The 18691-nt window shown below is 38.1% G+C and overlaps 1 protein-coding gene across 5 annotated transcripts in view; it reads left to right on the top strand.

The window, feature by feature from the left end:
- The window catches only part of LOC115216462 (cyclin-dependent kinase 12-like), a 135520-nt gene that overhangs the window by 84645 nt on the left and 32184 nt on the right, over nucleotides 1-18691 (top strand). For all 5 annotated transcript variants that reach the window (XM_029785821.2, XM_029785820.2, XM_036506739.1 and 2 more), the window contains exon 2: nucleotides 6275-6955. In XM_029785821.2, coding sequence (XP_029641681.1) covers nucleotides 6275-6955 — 681 coding nt within the window. The remainder of the gene's footprint in view (nucleotides 1-6274; nucleotides 6956-18691) is intronic.

Raw genomic sequence — 18691 nt, 5'->3', positions numbered from 1 at the left:
ATCATTGAAGTTTCTAAGCTAAAAGATAATGCATGGTTAATTCAAAATAATGTGAATAAATAAGCATTATATTTGATAAAGTAACCTGAATGGTAAAGGGTTAAGCTTTCTATTACTTGATATCTTTTCAATTTTTTGGCCTCTTCTTTGTAGTCTCTTACATTACAGTGGCTTCAAGCCTTGTTTGGGACAAGACTGTATCTAATGTTGGAAAATGAGTTTGGCTGTTAAATGAAGCAGTTGGTTGAGCAAATATAGAAACTTCTTTGCTGTATTTCAAAAAAGAAAAAAAAATTATAATAATTGTAGTTTCTCAATTAGGCACAAGGTCAGTACTATCTGAGAGGAGGGGGTTACTTGACTCTAGTGATCCCACTACATGACTGGTACTTTATTTTATTAACCACAAAACAACCAAAGGTAAATTTGATCCTAGTGAGATTTGAACTCTGAACATATAGAGTCAGAATAAGAAGAATCAACTCCAGGACAGGACTGTTGGTTTATTTATATCAACCCTGAAAGGCAAATAAACTCCAGTGGGATTTGAACTCAGTATGTAAAGACCCACACATAAATACCACAAGACATTTTTTTTTCTGACTCTACTGATTCTGCCTATCCACCACCCTAATAATATTGTTTCTGATTAAGGCAGAAGGCCAGTCATTTAGAGGGGAGGGGAGGGACACTGATCCCTATACTTAACTGGTACTTGATTGACAGTCCTGGAGAAATGAAAGGCAAAGTTGACCTCAGTAGGATTTCAATTCTGAATGTAGAGTCAGAAGAAATACCACAAGGAATTTTGTCCAATGCTTTAGCAATTCTGCTAATTCCAATAATAACATTTAATGTAGATTAGTGATATGTTTTGAGAAACAAGAATTCATTTTCATTATTGAATGAATTATTTCTCTGATAGAAAAAAAATGTTGCAAATTTTTTACATTGTTAAACATTAATTCATTATATATTTATTACACTGCATTCATCCCTATCTCCATTGCTCTCTGTATAATGCCCTCTTTTTATACGCTTGCATACTCATTCATCCTCTCCAACCATCTGAACCACTTCTCTTATATTCACCTTTCTGTAACCTGAGGCTACACCCTGATCCCTCTTCCCTATCTTCTTTCCTTTTCTAGTTAAGGTAACCATGTAGGCACAAGTGTGTCTCTGTGCCAAGAAGTTTGTTTCTCAACCACATGGCTCTGTGTTCAGATCCACTGCGTGGCATTTTGGGCACGTGTCTTCTACTATAACCTCGGGTCGACCAAAGCCTTGTGAGTGGATTTAGTAGATAGAAACTGAAAGAAGCTTGTTGTACACGTGTGTGGGTTTGTGTGTTTGTCCCACACCATCTTGACAACTAGCATTGGTATGTTTACACCTCTATAACTTAGCAGTTCAATAAAATAAGTACCAGACTTTATATAAAAAAAATTACTGGGGTTGATTCATTCAACTAAAAATTCTTTAAGGCAGTGCACCAGCATGGTTGCAAAAGATAAAAGATGTATTGTCTCTACTACAAGATACCTGCTTCTGTCTCTCTATCATACTTTAACCTCTCATCACCAGGCATAAGAAATCACCTCCCTCAATACTAAACCCACCCTCAATACTAAACCCACCCTCAGTTGAGGGCTCTTGTCTTGTGAATTATTTGGTGACCTCACTGGTGTTGGTGCCATGTAAAGTGCACCCAGTACACTTTGAAGTGGTTGGTGTGTTAGGCAGGGCATCAAAACAAACATTGGAGCTTGGTGCAGTTCTCTGGCTCATTGGCTCCTGTTAAACTGTTCAACCTGTGCCAGCATGGGGGAAAAACATTAAATGATGATGAAAACTGTGTATAATTCTTCCAATGCTTTCACTGTATCATTCTAAATACCCTTCTCAAGCTTCTTATACTTGATTTCCTCTCATTGTATATTCCGATGTCATAAAAACAACCTCTGTCGCTTTGATCTCATTAATTGCATAGCACTCAACATTTCACCACCATCACGATATGACTTACACCTTTGACTAAACTCTCTGGAATTTTCTTTGTGCTTGCATTTTTCCTGCAGATACCAACTTACAGGTGTTCAAGTTGGGCATCAACTAATTTTGAGGGGCTTCTGGAGGTCAAGGGTACTTACCCATCTTCTAACTGAACCATAAAGTAAAGGGACTATGGAGTTGTTATTTTGATATAAGTCCCCTAACATATTGGGTTGCAGAGGAAGAAACTGCTAGAGAGAGTGTAGTGCATGCAGGTCACCAATGCATCTCTATGCTATAAGCTAATACATTTCACTCCCAATTCTGTGAGCTAACAAACACCTAGTCAATTATACAGAGCTGCCTCAACTTGTTACAATGTGATGTTGCTTTCCTGCATACCTCCTTACAGCTGGGTGCAGCAGATATCCTTTCTTCAAAACACTTTTCTTTGTCCTCAGCATTTAATCTTCTATAGAGGTTTATGTCTTAAAATACTGTCACACTTTAACCCGCCCTCTTCTTGTATCTATTTCTTTCTCCCCCACTCTCTCTCTCTCTCTCTCTCATTCACACACACACTTTGTGTTGTTACATGTTTTTATTCACACCATTCTTTTTCCTTTCTCCTTCTATCATCTCTCTGTCTCATTTCTCATTTTTCTTTTTTTTTATCTCTCTTTTTCACCAATCTCCTCTCTTTCTCTTCTATTTTTTCCTTCACATCTTTCTTGTGTCTCCTCTCTTATCCTTCCCACTTTATCATTTCATTCTCTATTATTCATTTATATTCTCATCCTCTCTGTTATTCCTTTTACTCTATTTCTTCACTTTTCCTTCTTCTTTTACCTTGCTTTCTTCTCCTACATTCTCTCTTTTTCTCTTTCCCTGCCCACACACAATCAGTTCTCAATATTGTTGCAGATTAAATCTCACCTCATGAACATGTGAACTTTTTAAGCAGCTTTTCTCATATTTTCTTTTTTATCTCTCTCTCCCCTCCTATCTTCTTTTGCTGTCTTATCTTCTAAATCTCTCTTCCTCTCTCATATGTCTCTAGAACAATATAATAACTATGGTTTAGTTGCTTGCCTGCCCTAATACATTCCACTTACAGTAAAGTGCTTCTGTTTGAAATCAATAGAACAAATGTAAAATATAACTTTACTCTTACTTATTATTCTCCCTTGCTGATTTTTTTCTTCTGTATTTTAACCTCTGCCTTAGTGAAGGTGGAGGTATTGTTTTCAATCCTGTTTGTTAGTTTGATTATCTGTGGACAAGATAGCTCAAGAACCACTGGATGGATTTGGATGAAACTTTCAGGGATGATTGACCTTGTGACTGGCACAAACTGATTAAATTTTAGTATCACTCTGGTACTGGACAAGGATTCTGGATTATTTTTCCTGTTTTTTTAACTTAATTTTTGAGAGCAATCGGGTTCATTTTTGTATTCTCATTTGTGAGAGCAATCGAGTTTATTTCAGATATTCTCATTTTAAAAACCATCTCTGGCTAATCATTGAGAGAACATTGGTGTTGCCTTGCTGGAGGTTTGCACTCTCTGGGTTCTCTTATTTTTTAATGTTTTATTTCTTTCATTTATGGAAAATTTGGTCAGTGGTTCATGGGATTTCCACAGGCACAGTTGTGTCATTAAGAAGCTTGCTTCCCAACCACAATGTTTTCAGGTTCAATCCCACTGCATTCCATCTTGAACAAGTGTCTTCTATAGCCCCAAGCTCACCAAAGCCTTGTGAATGGATTTGGTCAACGGAATCTAAAAGAAGTCCATTATATCTGTCTGTGTTTTTGTGCCTCCTTGTCTTGACATGAAGTGATTGTTGTAAATGAATGCCATTCATTTCCAATTTTCTGTGAAAACATGTCTGGCCATACTTGGGAACAGGTGAGAGTTGGCAACAGGATGGGTGTCCAGCCACAGATAATCTACCTCAATAAACTCTGTTCGACTCTTACAACCATAGTAAAGTGGATGTTAAAATAATGATGATAATGAGAGTGATGGTGGGGTCAGTATATAATTCCAGGAAGTTTTGTACCTAGTCTGTCGGTTTTTTTTTTTTACTGAACCACTAAGTTATGGAGACATAAGCCAACACAGATTGTACGTCTAGGACTATAAAAGTAGGTACTTGCCTAAGGCGCTGTGCTGTGGGACGGAACCCTAAACCTTGTGCTTGCAAAGTGAGATTCTTAATCATATAGCCATACCTCTCACAATTTACCTTTATTCCCCACTCCTTCACCCACCTGTATTCTAATCCTGCTAGGATCAAAATGTAATTTTCATTCACAGAGGTTGATTCTATCTACAATATTCATTTGTTTTTCATGTGTGAAATGAGCAACTGAACAGTCTTTTATATGGAGTCCTTGCCGAAATTTTATACTCCCTGTAGAACACATTCAGTTAAAAAGGAAATATATAACTCCTGAGGAGGACACAAACAGTATTTCCTTGTCTCTAACCTTTATGATTGGCCATAAGTTTGAAGATGTCATACTTGAAATTTCAAGTATAACATCTTCAAACTTATGGCCAATCCTTCTATTAATGTTTGTGTTATACTATTTCATTTGAGAGGAAAAACAAAATTTTATTACACCCTGTAGATGACATCATCCAGTCTGAAGATAAACTGAACTCAATTGTCAAGATCGTTTTGCAATGGATTCCACAAGGTAAAAGAAGACATGGTGGAGAGCAATAATGAAAGATCTTAAAAGCAGAGGGTTAACAATGGAACCAGCTGTCAAGGATGCTCTCAGTACTAGAAGGTGGAATGATTTTGCTGTAACCTCAAGTGCCACAAGGCACAACAAGAACCAAATGGATGAATGTAGATGACATCATCATCATCACTATTTTAGCATCTGTTTCCCATGCTGGCATGGAGGGTGATACCATCTGAGTGTGGACACTGTTGGCAGTAATTGCAAAATTGCTTCTCCTAATTTTGTCAAATTTTATGGCACAGGAATTCTAGTTAATATGAAAATAACATTGTGTGTGTGTGTGTGTGTGTGTCCATTGGACAACTGACTATGGTAGTTAGTGAACAGGGAGGTGGATACAATATTACAGGAGAAAGAGAATGGGTGAGTTTGTTTTTCCTTTCAAATGAAATAGTATGGCACAAACATTAATAGGAGGGTTGGTCATGATGTCATACTAGAAATTCCATTTTACTGTTATTCATGAAGGTTAGAAACAAGGAGACACTGTTTGTGTCCTCATCAGGAATTATATTTTTCTGTTTTTACTGAATGTGTTCTGTAGTTTATTCTTTTATGTGTTCCAGCCCAAAGGCTGCAGCTGGACGGGGACATTGCCATTTGTTTAGTTAATATTGGCAATTTATTAAATTAGCTACTTGTTTTGATGTTTTTATTTCACTTTTCATGTGTTAGGTTAGAAAATGAAATTTAACATGGAGCAGATAATTCCCCAGTTTTGAACCTGCAGCATCTCTTTTCAAAGTTAAATCCCTTTTTTGATTAACATTACAATATTTGGTAATATTGAGCATAGCTAGTTGTAGTATGTCACTGAATCTAATCAACATACCTACTGGCTCCCCTAATTAGCATCAGATTTGACAAGTATCAACAGGTAATGAAGAAACCGTTTTAGTTTTGGTAACTAAAAAAAAAAAAAAATGCTGCCAAAAGTGGTAGAGGAGTTCATTGTCCTGCCAGGTATGCACAAATTTTATTGCGTGTACCATTTATTTTTATTATAAATAAATAAATAAATAAATCGTCTTGGTGATTTTATAATTTTTAAGGAGTGTTTCTACGTAAGCAATTTGTGAACTGAATTGAATGACTTCATTTTCAATTTTCTGTTCTGTTAATCCGTATGTCTCATTTATCTTGAATTGATGTTTGTCAGTAAAAGATATTGATGCATTCACCAAAAGGCATGAACACACACACACACTCTCTCTCTCTCTCTCTCTCTCTCTCTCTCTCTCTCTCTCTCTCTCTCTCTCTCTCTCCTTACTACAAAAGCACTGCTATTTAATTATGCTTTATTTCACACACATCTAATTCGAAAACTCTGTGTCATAACTGTAAATTAGATATATTACCATTTAGAATTATGAAAACATTACTGAAGACCTGTCTTTTTTTTCAATGTGCCACTTATGTCTTCTTCATTGACACTGGACTATAATGTTACTGTAAACATTTGAATATATGTTCTAATTTAATGACTTGATTAATTTTATTTTGTGTTTCTTTTCAGGCCACGATATCGGTTAAGGAAGTCCAAAAGTCGCAGTCCAAGTCCATATGCCCAGAAATGGGCACACCGTAGCCGATCGCGATCTCGCAGTCGTGGTCGTCACTACACATGGAGACGAACTAGGTCTCGCAGTCATTCCAGGGGCCGGTCTTTAGCTGGCACCAAAATTAGTTATTCTAACGTGAAATATTGTAACAGTTTAGGGGCTGAATTAAATAAAGTAAAGGCTCGTGAGGCGAGTAAGTCTAGTCAGTATGTGCCTAGAAACAGAAAAATGACAAAAGACTCACCACAAGTGATAATAGAAATAGTGGAAAGGACTCCATCACATTCACCTTCATCTGATTCACATCGGAGCCCTTCAGTGAAAGCGGAATCAGAAGCTCCCACTCCTAAATCTGATCATTCGAAAGATAAATGTGAAGAGGAAAAAACTCCTATTAAACTAGAGACTCCAAAGAACAAATCCGAGATTTTCTGTGAAGAATCTGAAACGGAACAGAAAGATGAGTTAACCCCTATTCCTGCTGAGCCTTTGTCTCCTGAGGTGAAACCTGAGCCAAAAATACCAACCCCAGAGCCAGATAGAAAACAGGTAATGAAAAGACTACCTCTCCCGCAAGTGTTACCTGTAGAAGAAATTGAGAGCGAATCTGACTCTCCAGAACAAACACCACCAAGGTAAGCAGTTTGTACTTTATTTTCTACCAAACATTTTGTTGTGGAGGCACAGGCATGGTACCATGGTTAAGAAGTTCACTTCAAAACCACTAAGTTCCCAGTTCAGACCATGGTTGCATGAGTTTCTACCATAGTGCTGGTTAGAGCAGTGTCTTTTGAATTAAAATTTAGTGAACAGAAACTGTGCAAAAGCTTATTGTGTGTGTGTGAGAGAGGGAGAGATTACTAAAGTGGTTGCAACTGAAAGGGCATCCAGTCAAAAAATCTGCCTCAGAAAACCTGTTGGACTCTTGCCAGCATGGAAAAGCAAGTGGAAAGTGATGATAATGATGATAACAATTTGTGTGTGTTTACACTTAAAAGCAATACTAATGTTTATGCCCTGTAAATTAGCAGTTGAACTAAGAAATTGTTACAATAAATCTTGAACTGGATTTGATAAACTTTGAAAGCAGTGTCCCAGGATGGCTGCAATTGAATGGCTGAAAGAATAAACTCTGTGTGTGCGTGCACATTAAGAAGTTTGCCAACCAAGTTTCAGGTTCAATTCCACTGCATGGCACCTTGTACTAGTGTCTTCTAGCATAGTTCCAGATCAGCTAGATTTTTGTGAGTTTATTTAATAGATGAAAACGGAAAGAACTACCTTGTGTGTGTGTGTCTGTCTGTCTACCTTATTTTGATATTGCGTGATAATTGTAAACAGTTACCACTGTCATATAAGCAGTGTAACTTGTTCCCTATATCCAGTCACAGGGAAATATTACTAGGCTTGGAAACGGGATTATTGGCAAAAGGAAAGAGCATCTGGCAATAGAAAATCTGCCTCACTGAATTCTGTGTAACCTAAGCAAACATGGAAAATGCACAATAAATTAATATGTATGTGTGTGTGTGTGTGTGTGTATGTATGTATTTGTAAACGTGTGTGTATATATACAAGTCAAGTGAAATTGTAGTCACCAGTGCTGGTGGCACATAATAAGTACCATTTATGTGTGGGTCGATGCCAGTGCCACCTGACTGGCTTCCCATGGTGGTGGCATGTAAAAAGCACCATCCAAACATGGTGAGGCATAGGTTGTGTGCTAAGAAGCTTGCTTCCCAACCACGTGATTCTGGGTTCAGTCCCAATCCGTAACACATTGGGCAAGTGTCTTCTACTATAGCTTCGAGCTGACCAAAGCCTTGTGAATGGATTTGGTAGATGGAAACTGAGAGAAGCCCATCATATATATGCATGTGTATATTTGTGTGTGTGTGTTTGTCCCCCCACCATCACATGAATACCAATGTTGGTGTGTTTATGTCCCCGTAACTTAGCAGTTTGGCAAAAGAAGACCAATAGAATAAGTACTAGGCTTACAAAGAATAAGATCGATTTCTTTGACTAAATGCAGTGCTCCAGGATGGCTACAGTCAGACGAAATAAAAGAATAAAAAATATTAGTTATACAAGGGAAATCTTATTAGACAATTGCATTGTCAAACATCAAATCTCCAGAGGTTACCTAACTCTCAAACGTATTTTTGTATCCATATCTGTTTGTTGACTGTTGTAGCAGTTGATAGGGCGATGCTGTCGACAGTCCCGTATGAATACTGAAGATTACTAATGAAAGTTACGCAGTCATCAGCTTGGAGGAGTTTGCTTATTTAATTGAACTTTATACATTGTTAATGAAATGTGCATAGGAAGATGTAACTGTTATATAAACAATTCTGTTTTGTTTTGCAATGTCTGTGTATGCGTATGCATGCATGCATGCACACACTTATATAACTTAGATGGTTCAAATTGTATTCTGATCACGACAGCAGCAGTGTACAGTCTGTTTTAGCTACTTTATCACATTTACATTGCCTATAGTTTCTGTTGGCATTTTTATTGTTTAATACACAAATTACTTTAGCTTTATGGATAATTAAAACAAGTTAGTGATGTGGGCTTCTGAAAATTTGATTAGTTTGTAATTAGTTTCTCTGGCTTTTCTTGTTTATGTAACTTCTTTTACAATCTGTTGACCATAAAAATAGATTCTGAATAAAGCGTTAACAGAGATAAAGTGTTAACAGAGATAAGAACTGTGGCAAAAATATAATGAATTTTTTTCAGGTTAAAGGAAGTAAACTTTACATATGCACTCATCATCATCAGCATTTAGCCCTTTCGTTACCAACCCTGCTGAAACTGCCTCTGGCTCTGAGTAAAAATCTTCCACTAAACCTTATTCACAATTTCTGTTCCTAACACTAGCTGAATGATAACAAAGTTATTTTATTAAATTCTTTGTAATATTTAAAGTAATTGAAAGAAACACAGAGCATCTCAAAATAAATACAGTAATGAAAGGATTAGTGTCTCTTTTCTATGCTGGCATGGATTGGAGGGTTTGACAGGATCTGGCAGGTCATAAGGGTGCACAGAGCTCCAGTGTCAGCTTTGGCATGGTTTCTATGGCTGGATTCTTTCCTAATGTCAATCACTTCAATGTGTATGGGGTGCTGTTTCTTGTGCCACCAGCATGAGTGAGGTCACCATGTAACTTGCAAGATGAGAAAAGATCAGGAAAAAGGAAGAAGCTCCCTTCAACTGAGGGAGGAGGATTTAAGAGGGTGATATATATATATATATATATATATATATATATATATATGTTGCTACCTCACAGAGGCAATGACCAAGATCTTTGGCATTATGTCATGCTTGAGAAGAAGCAAAATTGCAGTCGTGACATATACCAGTGTAATGCAAATTGGCACCTGTGCCAGCGGCATGCAAATGGCACTGTGCTGGTGGCACATAAAAGCACCCATTACACTCTTGGTGTGGTTGGCATTAGGAAGGGCAACCAGCTGTAGAAAACCATGCCAAATCAGACTGGAGTCTGGTGCAGCCTGCCAGTCCAGTCAAACCGTCCAACCCATGCCAACATGGACAACAGATGTTAAATGATAGTGATGATGATGACGATGAGGTGATTTTATGCCAGTGTTCAAAGGCTAACATACGATAGGGGAACAAGCCTAAGTTTTTTTTTTTTTTGCGATACAGATGTTATACAGCCACCGCATATCATATAAGGGTGAGTAGGAAGAGCTTGAAAGAAGAGAGATTCCATATTTGTATGTATGTATATCATCATCATCTAATGTCTGCTTTTCCATGCTTGCATTGGTTGAACAGGGTTCATTTCAGGCAGATTTTCTATAGCTGCATGCCCTTCCTTTTGCTGACGTTCACCTGTTTCCAAGCAGACATGCTTTCACAGAATATTGGAAATGAATGACACTGCTTATATGACAGTGACATTCCTTTACAACTCTCATGCAATTGTTAAGACGGAGGCATCTGCACACGCACACCTGTCTATCTACCTATCTATCTTATCTGTCTATCTACCTATCTATATACACACACACACACACACACACACACACATACATATATATGTATGCATATGACAGGCTTCTTTCAGTTTGTCTACCAGATCCTCTCACAAGGCTTTGGTTGACCCCAAGGCTGTTGTAGAAGACACTTGCCCAAGATGCCACACATTGGGACTGAACCCCAAAACATGCATTTGATAAGCAAACTTCTTACCACAAACCCTCGCCTATACATGGTTTGACTGAGGACTGGCAAGCCAGTAGGCTGCACCAGGTTCCAATCTGACCTGGCAAGGTTTCCACAGCTGGATGCCCTTTCTAACACTAACCACTTTGAGAGTATAGTTGGTGCTTTTTACGTGCCACCATGGGGGCTGAGATACATACACACACACACACACATACAGAGAGGGAGGCAGAGAGAGAGAGGGAGTACCAGTAGAAAAGGCAGAGGAATTTAATAGAGGGAAGGGGGTAGTGCTCATGTCCTTTGCCAACCCTTTTGGATAGGAGGTTATTGATGCAACTGATGTGAAGCCTGCACATCAAATTAATATCTATGGGCAACTCGGCTCTGTCATTCATGTAATCTTTTCATCCTTTAATACCAGCCCTCCCTACACCATTTTGCTTCTCCACATGATAGTTCCAGGTTCAGTCCCACTGTATAGCACCTTGGGCAAGTGTCTCCTAACTAACCAAACCCTTGTGAGTGGATTTGGTAGACAGAAACTGAAAAAAATCCCATCGTGTGTGTGTGTGTGTGTGTGTGTCTCACTTCAGCTTGGCAACCAGTGTTGGTGTGCTTACGTACCTATTATTTAGTAGTTTGGCAAAAGAGACCTATAAGTACCAGTTGATTCATTCAACTAAAAATTCTTCAAGGTGGTGTCCCAGCATGGCCACAGTCTAATGACTACAGCAAATAAAAGATGAAAGAAAAGGTTTGGTGGTGGTGGTACAGTGGTACACAAGTCTAAACACCATTCAACTGACTGCAATATGTTACTGCCTTATGTTGTTATTGTTTGTTCCTTCTCAAGCCATGCCTGGCTCATAAGGGCAGGTTTCCTTGTTTCATAAGTGTATAGGTTCCCCACCTGGATTGGACGCTGGTCAGTTGCAGGTGAACTGCTAGATACAGGAGGAAAGAGTGAGAGGAAGTCATGGTGAAAGAGCCCACAGAAGTTCACCATTACCTTCTGCCAGAGCCATGTGGAGCTTAAGTGTTTCGCTCATAAACACACACATTGCTCGGTCTAAGATTCAAACCCACAATCCCTCAACCATGAGTTTGCTGCTCTAACCACTAGGCCATGTGCCTCCACTATTGACTTAATTAACACCGAGATTATTATGATGCTAATTTACGCAACGTTTTTGGTTGTTGTCCATAAGAAAGACATAAAAAGTCTCTTCAGTTTCTTGCTACCTTTAAATATACCATTTTACAAATATCTTCATTTAACACCTGTTTTTTTCTCTTTTTCTTTACTGGCATAATTCAGGAGGGTCTGCTCCATTGCAGTATTGCACCACTTATTGTGGTCCTTTATTTTCAGTAAGGTCCAGTGCCTTGACATCAACTTTACTACTTCTTCCCATGGATTGTTTGACATTTCTTTACCTATTTATTCTTATATATCCAACACACACACACACACACACACAACAGGATTCTTTCAGTTTCCATCTACTAAATCCCCTCACAAAGCTTTTCTTGGCCTGGTGTTATTGTAGAAGACACCTGCCCTAGAAGCCACACATTTGGGACTTAACTCAAAACCATGTGGTTGGTACACAAACTTCTTACCACACATCCATGCTTATATATATATAATATATATATATATATATATATATATATATATATATATATATATATACTTTATTTAAAGCAGCAGAAAATTCAACAAAATCTGTTACTCTGAGTTTCTTGTTGCCGTTCATCAGACAGTTTTTGCACGCACACACACACATTTCAGAATGTAAATACATGTGGATTGTTGGTGATTTTTTTTTCCCCCTCTGTCTTCCTTTTCTCTTGGCCTTTCCTTTGTCTCCTGTTTCTCAAGAAGAGCTTTGCTCAAAATGTAAAATACCCTTTCTTCCCTGAGTGTCTCTTAATATTTTTAATACTTTGCATGTACCATGTCCTTGTGTTGTTTTTTTTTCCTTCTTTTTTTGGGGGATTAATTAGATAGATGGCTGGATGGATGAGTGGGTGGGTGGGGAGAGAGAGAGCAGTGCAGAGCAGGCGTATACCAGTAACATGTCCATCATTAGTACAGTCTTCTTTATTGCACATTGCAGCTCTTTCCTCTGTCACCCATTTTCTTCTAGCTCAGCTCTGTGTTACTGTTCATGCATGTCAACAGAGTTTACAGCATGGTTTTAATTTAAATTTGTCTCATAAATTGGACTTGAATTTTCTATTTGCCAAAATCAGCTCTTCACCATGTACTTAAACTAAGTTCATCTCGTTTTCTTATCCAAATTTGCTACATGTGTCTAATGCAGAAAATTCCACATGTTTCAGTTTCATAATTGTCCTATAGGCACTGACATGTTTAGGTGGTTGAGAATTTTACTTCCCAACCACATGGTTTTTGGGTTCAGTCACGCTGAGTGGCATCTTTGGCACTGGGTCAGCCAAAGCCTCATGAGAGGATTTGATAGATGGAATATAAAAAAAGCTTGTTGTGCATATGTGTGTGTGTGTGCACATGTGTGCATGTTATGTTGACACCACATGATAGTTGTACAGGAGTGTCACTGTCATGCAAAGAGTGTTGTTCATCTCCAATGTTCTTTGCAAACTTGTTTGGTCATGGGGAAATAGTACCTTGTTTGGAAACAGGTGAGGGTTGGTGACAGGAAGGGCATCCAGCTGTGGGAAATCTGCCTCACTACATTCTATCTGACCCATGTAAGTGTGGCATGGCTGTGTGATAAGAAGCTTGCTTCCCAACCACATGGTTCTGAGTTCAGTCCCACTGTGTGACACCTTGGGTAATTGTCTTCTTCTATAGCCTTGGGCAGACTAAAGCCTTGGGAGTGGATTTGTTAGATGGAAACTGAAAAGAAGCCCATTGTATATATGTATATATATATATATATACATACATACATACATGTGTCTGTGTTTGTCCTCCCGCCATCGCTTGGCAACTGATGTTGGTGCGTTTATGTCCCTGTAACATAGCAATTTAGCTAAAGAGACCAATGGAATAAGTACTTGGCTTACAATGAATAAGTCCTGTGGTTGATTTGTTTGACTACAGGCGGTGCTGAAGCCTGGCTGCTATCAAATGATTTGAACGAAAGGATTAAGACAATGGGAATGAAGATGAAGATTTCTATTTGAAAATCATCATCTACTACCCTTATCTTGTATAATATGCTCCTGTATTAGGTCCTGCACATACTCTTAGTTTAGATGTGTCACATTGTGACCCGACATTTTGTCTGGTGTCACTTTGTCCAAAGTCACTTCGTCCATGTCTTTTGATCCGACATCTTTTTTTCCGATAATTTTTAATAAACTTTTTAGAAAATAAGGTGAACATCAAAATCAAATAATCATTGAAAATTTTATTGATAGGATTTGTTGTTGGACAAAAAAATTCATCGGATGAAAAGACGTTTGACGAAGTGATGTCAGACAAAAAGACTTAAAACTGTCTCACATATCTTCTATCATCATCATCGTTTAACGTCCGTTTTCCACGCTAGCATGGGTTAGACGGTTCAACCGGGGTCTGGGAAGCCAGGGGCTGCACCAGGCTCCAGTCTGATCTGGCAGTGTTTCTACAGCTGGATGCCCTTCCTAAAGCCAACCACTCCGCGAGTGTGGTGGGTGCTTTTTACGTGCCACCGGCACAGGTGCCAGGGGGGTCTGGCATCGACCACGATTGGTTGGTGCTTTTAACGTGTCACTGGCACGGAAGCCAGCCAAGGTAGCGCTGGCATCGGCCACGTTCGGATGGTGCTTTTTATGTGCCACCGGCACAGAAGCCAGTCGAGGCAGTGCTGGCATCGGCCACGTTTGGATGGTGCTTTTTATGTGCCACCGGCACAGAAGCCAGTCGAGGCGGTGCTGGCAACGGCCACGTTCGGATGGTGCTTTTTATGTGCCACCGGCACAGGTATCACAACAACTATTTCCATTGACATTTATTTCGATGTTCATGTACTCGACTCAACAGGTCTCCTCAAGCACTGCGGGATGTTCTCGAATCCAAGGTACTTCTATATGATAACAAAATCTCCCATGACTTTCAGAAACATTCTTTTCACACTCAGAGTTGCTGAAGCATGGAACAAACATTATTATCATTTTAAAATGACACTGGGTATTTTTATCTTCTCTTTATTTCATAGTATTTTCTCGGCAATTTACTTCTTATAATACTGTCACACATGTAATTTGATTGGATGAATTAAATATCAGTTGTGATTAGTTTTATTTTCTTTAATTACACAACAAAATTATTTTAGTACATTAACATTAGAGTTAGGATCTTCCAATACAGACCACTGTGCATTAATGGATTAAGAAAGGTGAAGCAATAATAAACATGACATTAGCTAGGGAATGCTGCTAATAATGTTGGTCAGTGGGTGGGGGTTTGGCAAATCTAACTTCTACAAATAGCTGTTATTGTACATGCCTCAACTTGTCTGGTTGTGAAATAGTGTCCAGTGAGAGACTAGAACGTCAAGAGGGAAAGAGTTTTAGAAAGGAAATTGAAACCATAAAACAGAGATCCTGTTGAGAACAAACAGCTCTGTAAATATTCTCTTTCTTTCTCTTCTGAAGAGTAGTGGTGGTGATGATGATGATGACAACTACGATGATGATGATGATTATTATTATTATTATTATTATTATTATTGATTGATCTCGTGGAATCTTGTATAGAGTTTATCCTTCCATATTGATTGTAATGTGAATCTTGTTATCTATCTGTTGCTTTGTCTGTTTATCCATTTGTCTTATCTGTTTTATACATCTCTGTATCCTTCCTTCCTTCCTTCCTTATCTCCGTAACAAAAAACAGATTCCACACTCTACTTCACAGTTGAGTGTTTAATGGTACGAGGAAGAGCGTTATCTACAATAAAAATGTTTTGCTTAAACAAACGTACCTATGCGAGCAGAAACTGTTTAGTTATTGATCTGCTACTATTCAAACTGAATACTGACCCTTTCCTGTACCAACAAATGTGGGCGGAAAGAGAAAGATGGGATTATCATTTTATTAATAAAAAATCCATGGTCTTGCTTGTCCATTCTGTGGTTAATCAGACTGTACAAGTTATTTAACCCCAGGCTAATCCTAATTGAGCAGGTTCATCAAAAACATTCCACCTGTAATAATCCCATCTTTTCCATAGACACAGTGCAGCAGGCATCACATTATCTAATGGGGTCAGGATCCTTTTTTTTTTTTAAGAAGGTAAAGTGTGATTATGGGGAGATTTGCCTGTTATTTCTAGCAAGTAAGTTGAGAATCACATTATTTAATGTGGCCTTCTTTTTGTGGCTATAGGAGAGATTTACCTGTTATTTCTAGCAAATCAGGCAACAGCACAGAGACCTCTTTGTTGGCTTGTGTATTTATACTAGTCATATACCAAGTTCAAAGTACTTAGTTATGCATACAAAAAGGTTCTTGGCATAGTAATGTGTGAGATGAATATTTTAGAGAGATTGCTTACCTTGCTTCATGGTTGAGTGGCTAGCTGTAGGAAGTTATCCTGTTGTTTAAAGCAAGAACGAAAATCTATCTGGAAATCAATTTATGCATAGAGACATAGGAAAACATTTTACTTTGTTTTAACTCAATCTCCTGTCTTTTGTAAGACCACCATTGGCCTCTCTGAGTTATTTCTCGGAGCTTGTTTTTAGTTTAAATTATCCTGGCACAAGCATGGCTACATGGTAAGAAGCTTGCTTCCCAACCACATGGTTTTGGGTTCAGTTTGACTACATGACGCCTTGGGTGAGTGTCTTCTCCCATGGCTTTGTGAGTGGATTTGGTTGATAGAAACTGAAAGAAACCCCTCGTGTGTTTGTGTGTGTGTGTCATTGTCTACATCATCACTACTTAACAACTGGTGTTGATGTTTAACTTCTTCTTCACAGTGTCTCAGCATGGCCGCAGTTTAATGACAGAAACATGCAAAATATAAGAGGTAGACTTGATTGTGTGTGTGTGTGTGTGTGGTAACTAGAGTAGATGGATAAAGACATGGGCGAATAGTTAAAAAGTTTACTTTGCACTGTTCAGAAATTTGTTTAAAACAATGGCTTAGATGTTCACTTTCTATTGAAGAAGTAAGAGAATGGGTGTGTTTGCGATTATTTCATCTTTTCATACCAACAGCAAAATGTATCAAGATTGCTTTGAAATGAAATGGTATAACACAGAACATTAACAGAAGCATCGGTTATAAGTTTGATGGTGTTCATACCTGTAATACCAATTTTTACTGTTATTTATAAAAGTTGGACCAAAAGATACTGTTAGACAGTTGTTAATAGTTATGTCCTCTTCAGGAGTTATATAACTCTCTTACTGAATATGTTGCATAGTTTGTTGCTTTGTTCCTTTATGTGATTCAACCCAAAGGCTGTGGCCATGCTGGGGCACTGCCATTTGTTTGGCTAATATTGGCAATTTGTTAAATTAGCTACTTGCTTGGATTTTTTTAATCTTCAACAAGGTGTAGCCGTGGTTGAGTGGTTAAGAAGCTTGCTTCCCAACCATTTGGTGTTGGGTTCAGTCCCACTGTGTGGGACCTGGTACAAGTGTCTTCTACTATATCCTTGGGCAGACTGAAGCCTTGTGAATTGATGTGGTAGGCAGAAACTGAAAGAAGCCCGTTTGTGTGTGTGTGTGTGGTTTGTATTTACTCTTGTCCAGACATCATGTAATAGTTGTAAATGAGCATCATTGTTATACAGGCAGGGTTGTTTGTTTTCAGTCTTCTCTGAAAAATATGTCAAGCTATGGGGGAAATGTTACCTTCCTTGAGGACAGGTGAGGGTTGGTGACAGGAAAGGGATCAAGCCATAGAAGATCTGCATCAAGAAATTCCATCTGACCCATGCAAGCATGGAAATGTGGACAGTAATGATGGTTTTACTGATATTGCTTTCAAAATTCTTATCTTTTTTCACATGTTCACTTGTGCACATTTGCAATAGCTACTGTCCGACAGAACATGTTTCAGTGGCCGGAAAAACATGTTGAATTACGTGAAACGATAGAGTAAGAAACCTAGTACCAGATCTTTTCATGGACCTTTTAAATACTACTCTGGCTCCCCAATTTACTCTTTTGCTTACACAGACCCCACAAAATCTTATATGGAGCCCTAAGGTTCATGTGGAATAGTCAGCTGAAATAGTCAGCTACCATACATACATTGTGTAGAGAGATCACATGTGCTAAATTAGTCATTTTGTTACTACACACACATTATATAGAGATATCACAGTACACCCTAAATTAGTCAGGGTGGCCTGAAAGTAGGTTTACAGTTATCACGTATGCACTTGTTATAAATTTTTTAAAAAATTTATAACATTTAAATTTCTCTTACATACTGGAAACTAAATTAGCATAGAATAATAGTTTCATGTTGTTTTTTTTTTATAATTAAGATCTAAACTGTTAATATATGAATGCAAAAGAGATAGTTGAATAACTGTAAACCTACTTTTGGGCCACATTATATAGAGACATCACAACACACAGCTACTTAGTTATCATGGATAGATTATATATATAACATCATTGTACACACTAAATAGTCAATTTGTTACTGTATATCCATTGTATAGATACATCAGTGTATATGCAGATTAGCCACTTAGTTACCAAACATACATAGACACATCACTGTCCACTCTAAAACCAGCAATTCCAGGAAATGCTGATGATGGCTTAATTGAAAATTGTGCGTTGGTACGGAGAAAATTGTAATGAATTCCTGGAAAGACAATTGTGGTCTGTCATCCCAGTATGTTTTATTGTGGTAATAGCTGCAACAATAAAGCTGTGTGTGTGTGTGTGTAGTAGTAGTAGTAGTAGTAGTAGTAGTAGTAGCAGGGATGTTGTATAGATCACTATTTAACCATTTGACAGTGAAGTAAATATTTAATTATCTTAAATATGGTGTGAATTAGAGTAGGGGTGATGTTAACTGATTTAAAAGATTATTTGCCAACATAACATGGTAGTCTTGGTTTAGGACAAATGTTGCTGTAATTTAGCCCCAGGAGGCATCGTCTCCAGCTGGCTATATGACATGCCATGTGTCCTTATATTTTCG

Source organism: Octopus sinensis, linkage group LG10 (genome assembly GCF_006345805.1).
Source record: "Octopus sinensis linkage group LG10, ASM634580v1, whole genome shotgun sequence".
NCBI lineage: Eukaryota > Metazoa > Mollusca > Cephalopoda > Octopoda > Octopodidae > Octopus > Octopus sinensis.
This window is presented reverse-complemented; position numbering and strand designations above follow the sequence as displayed.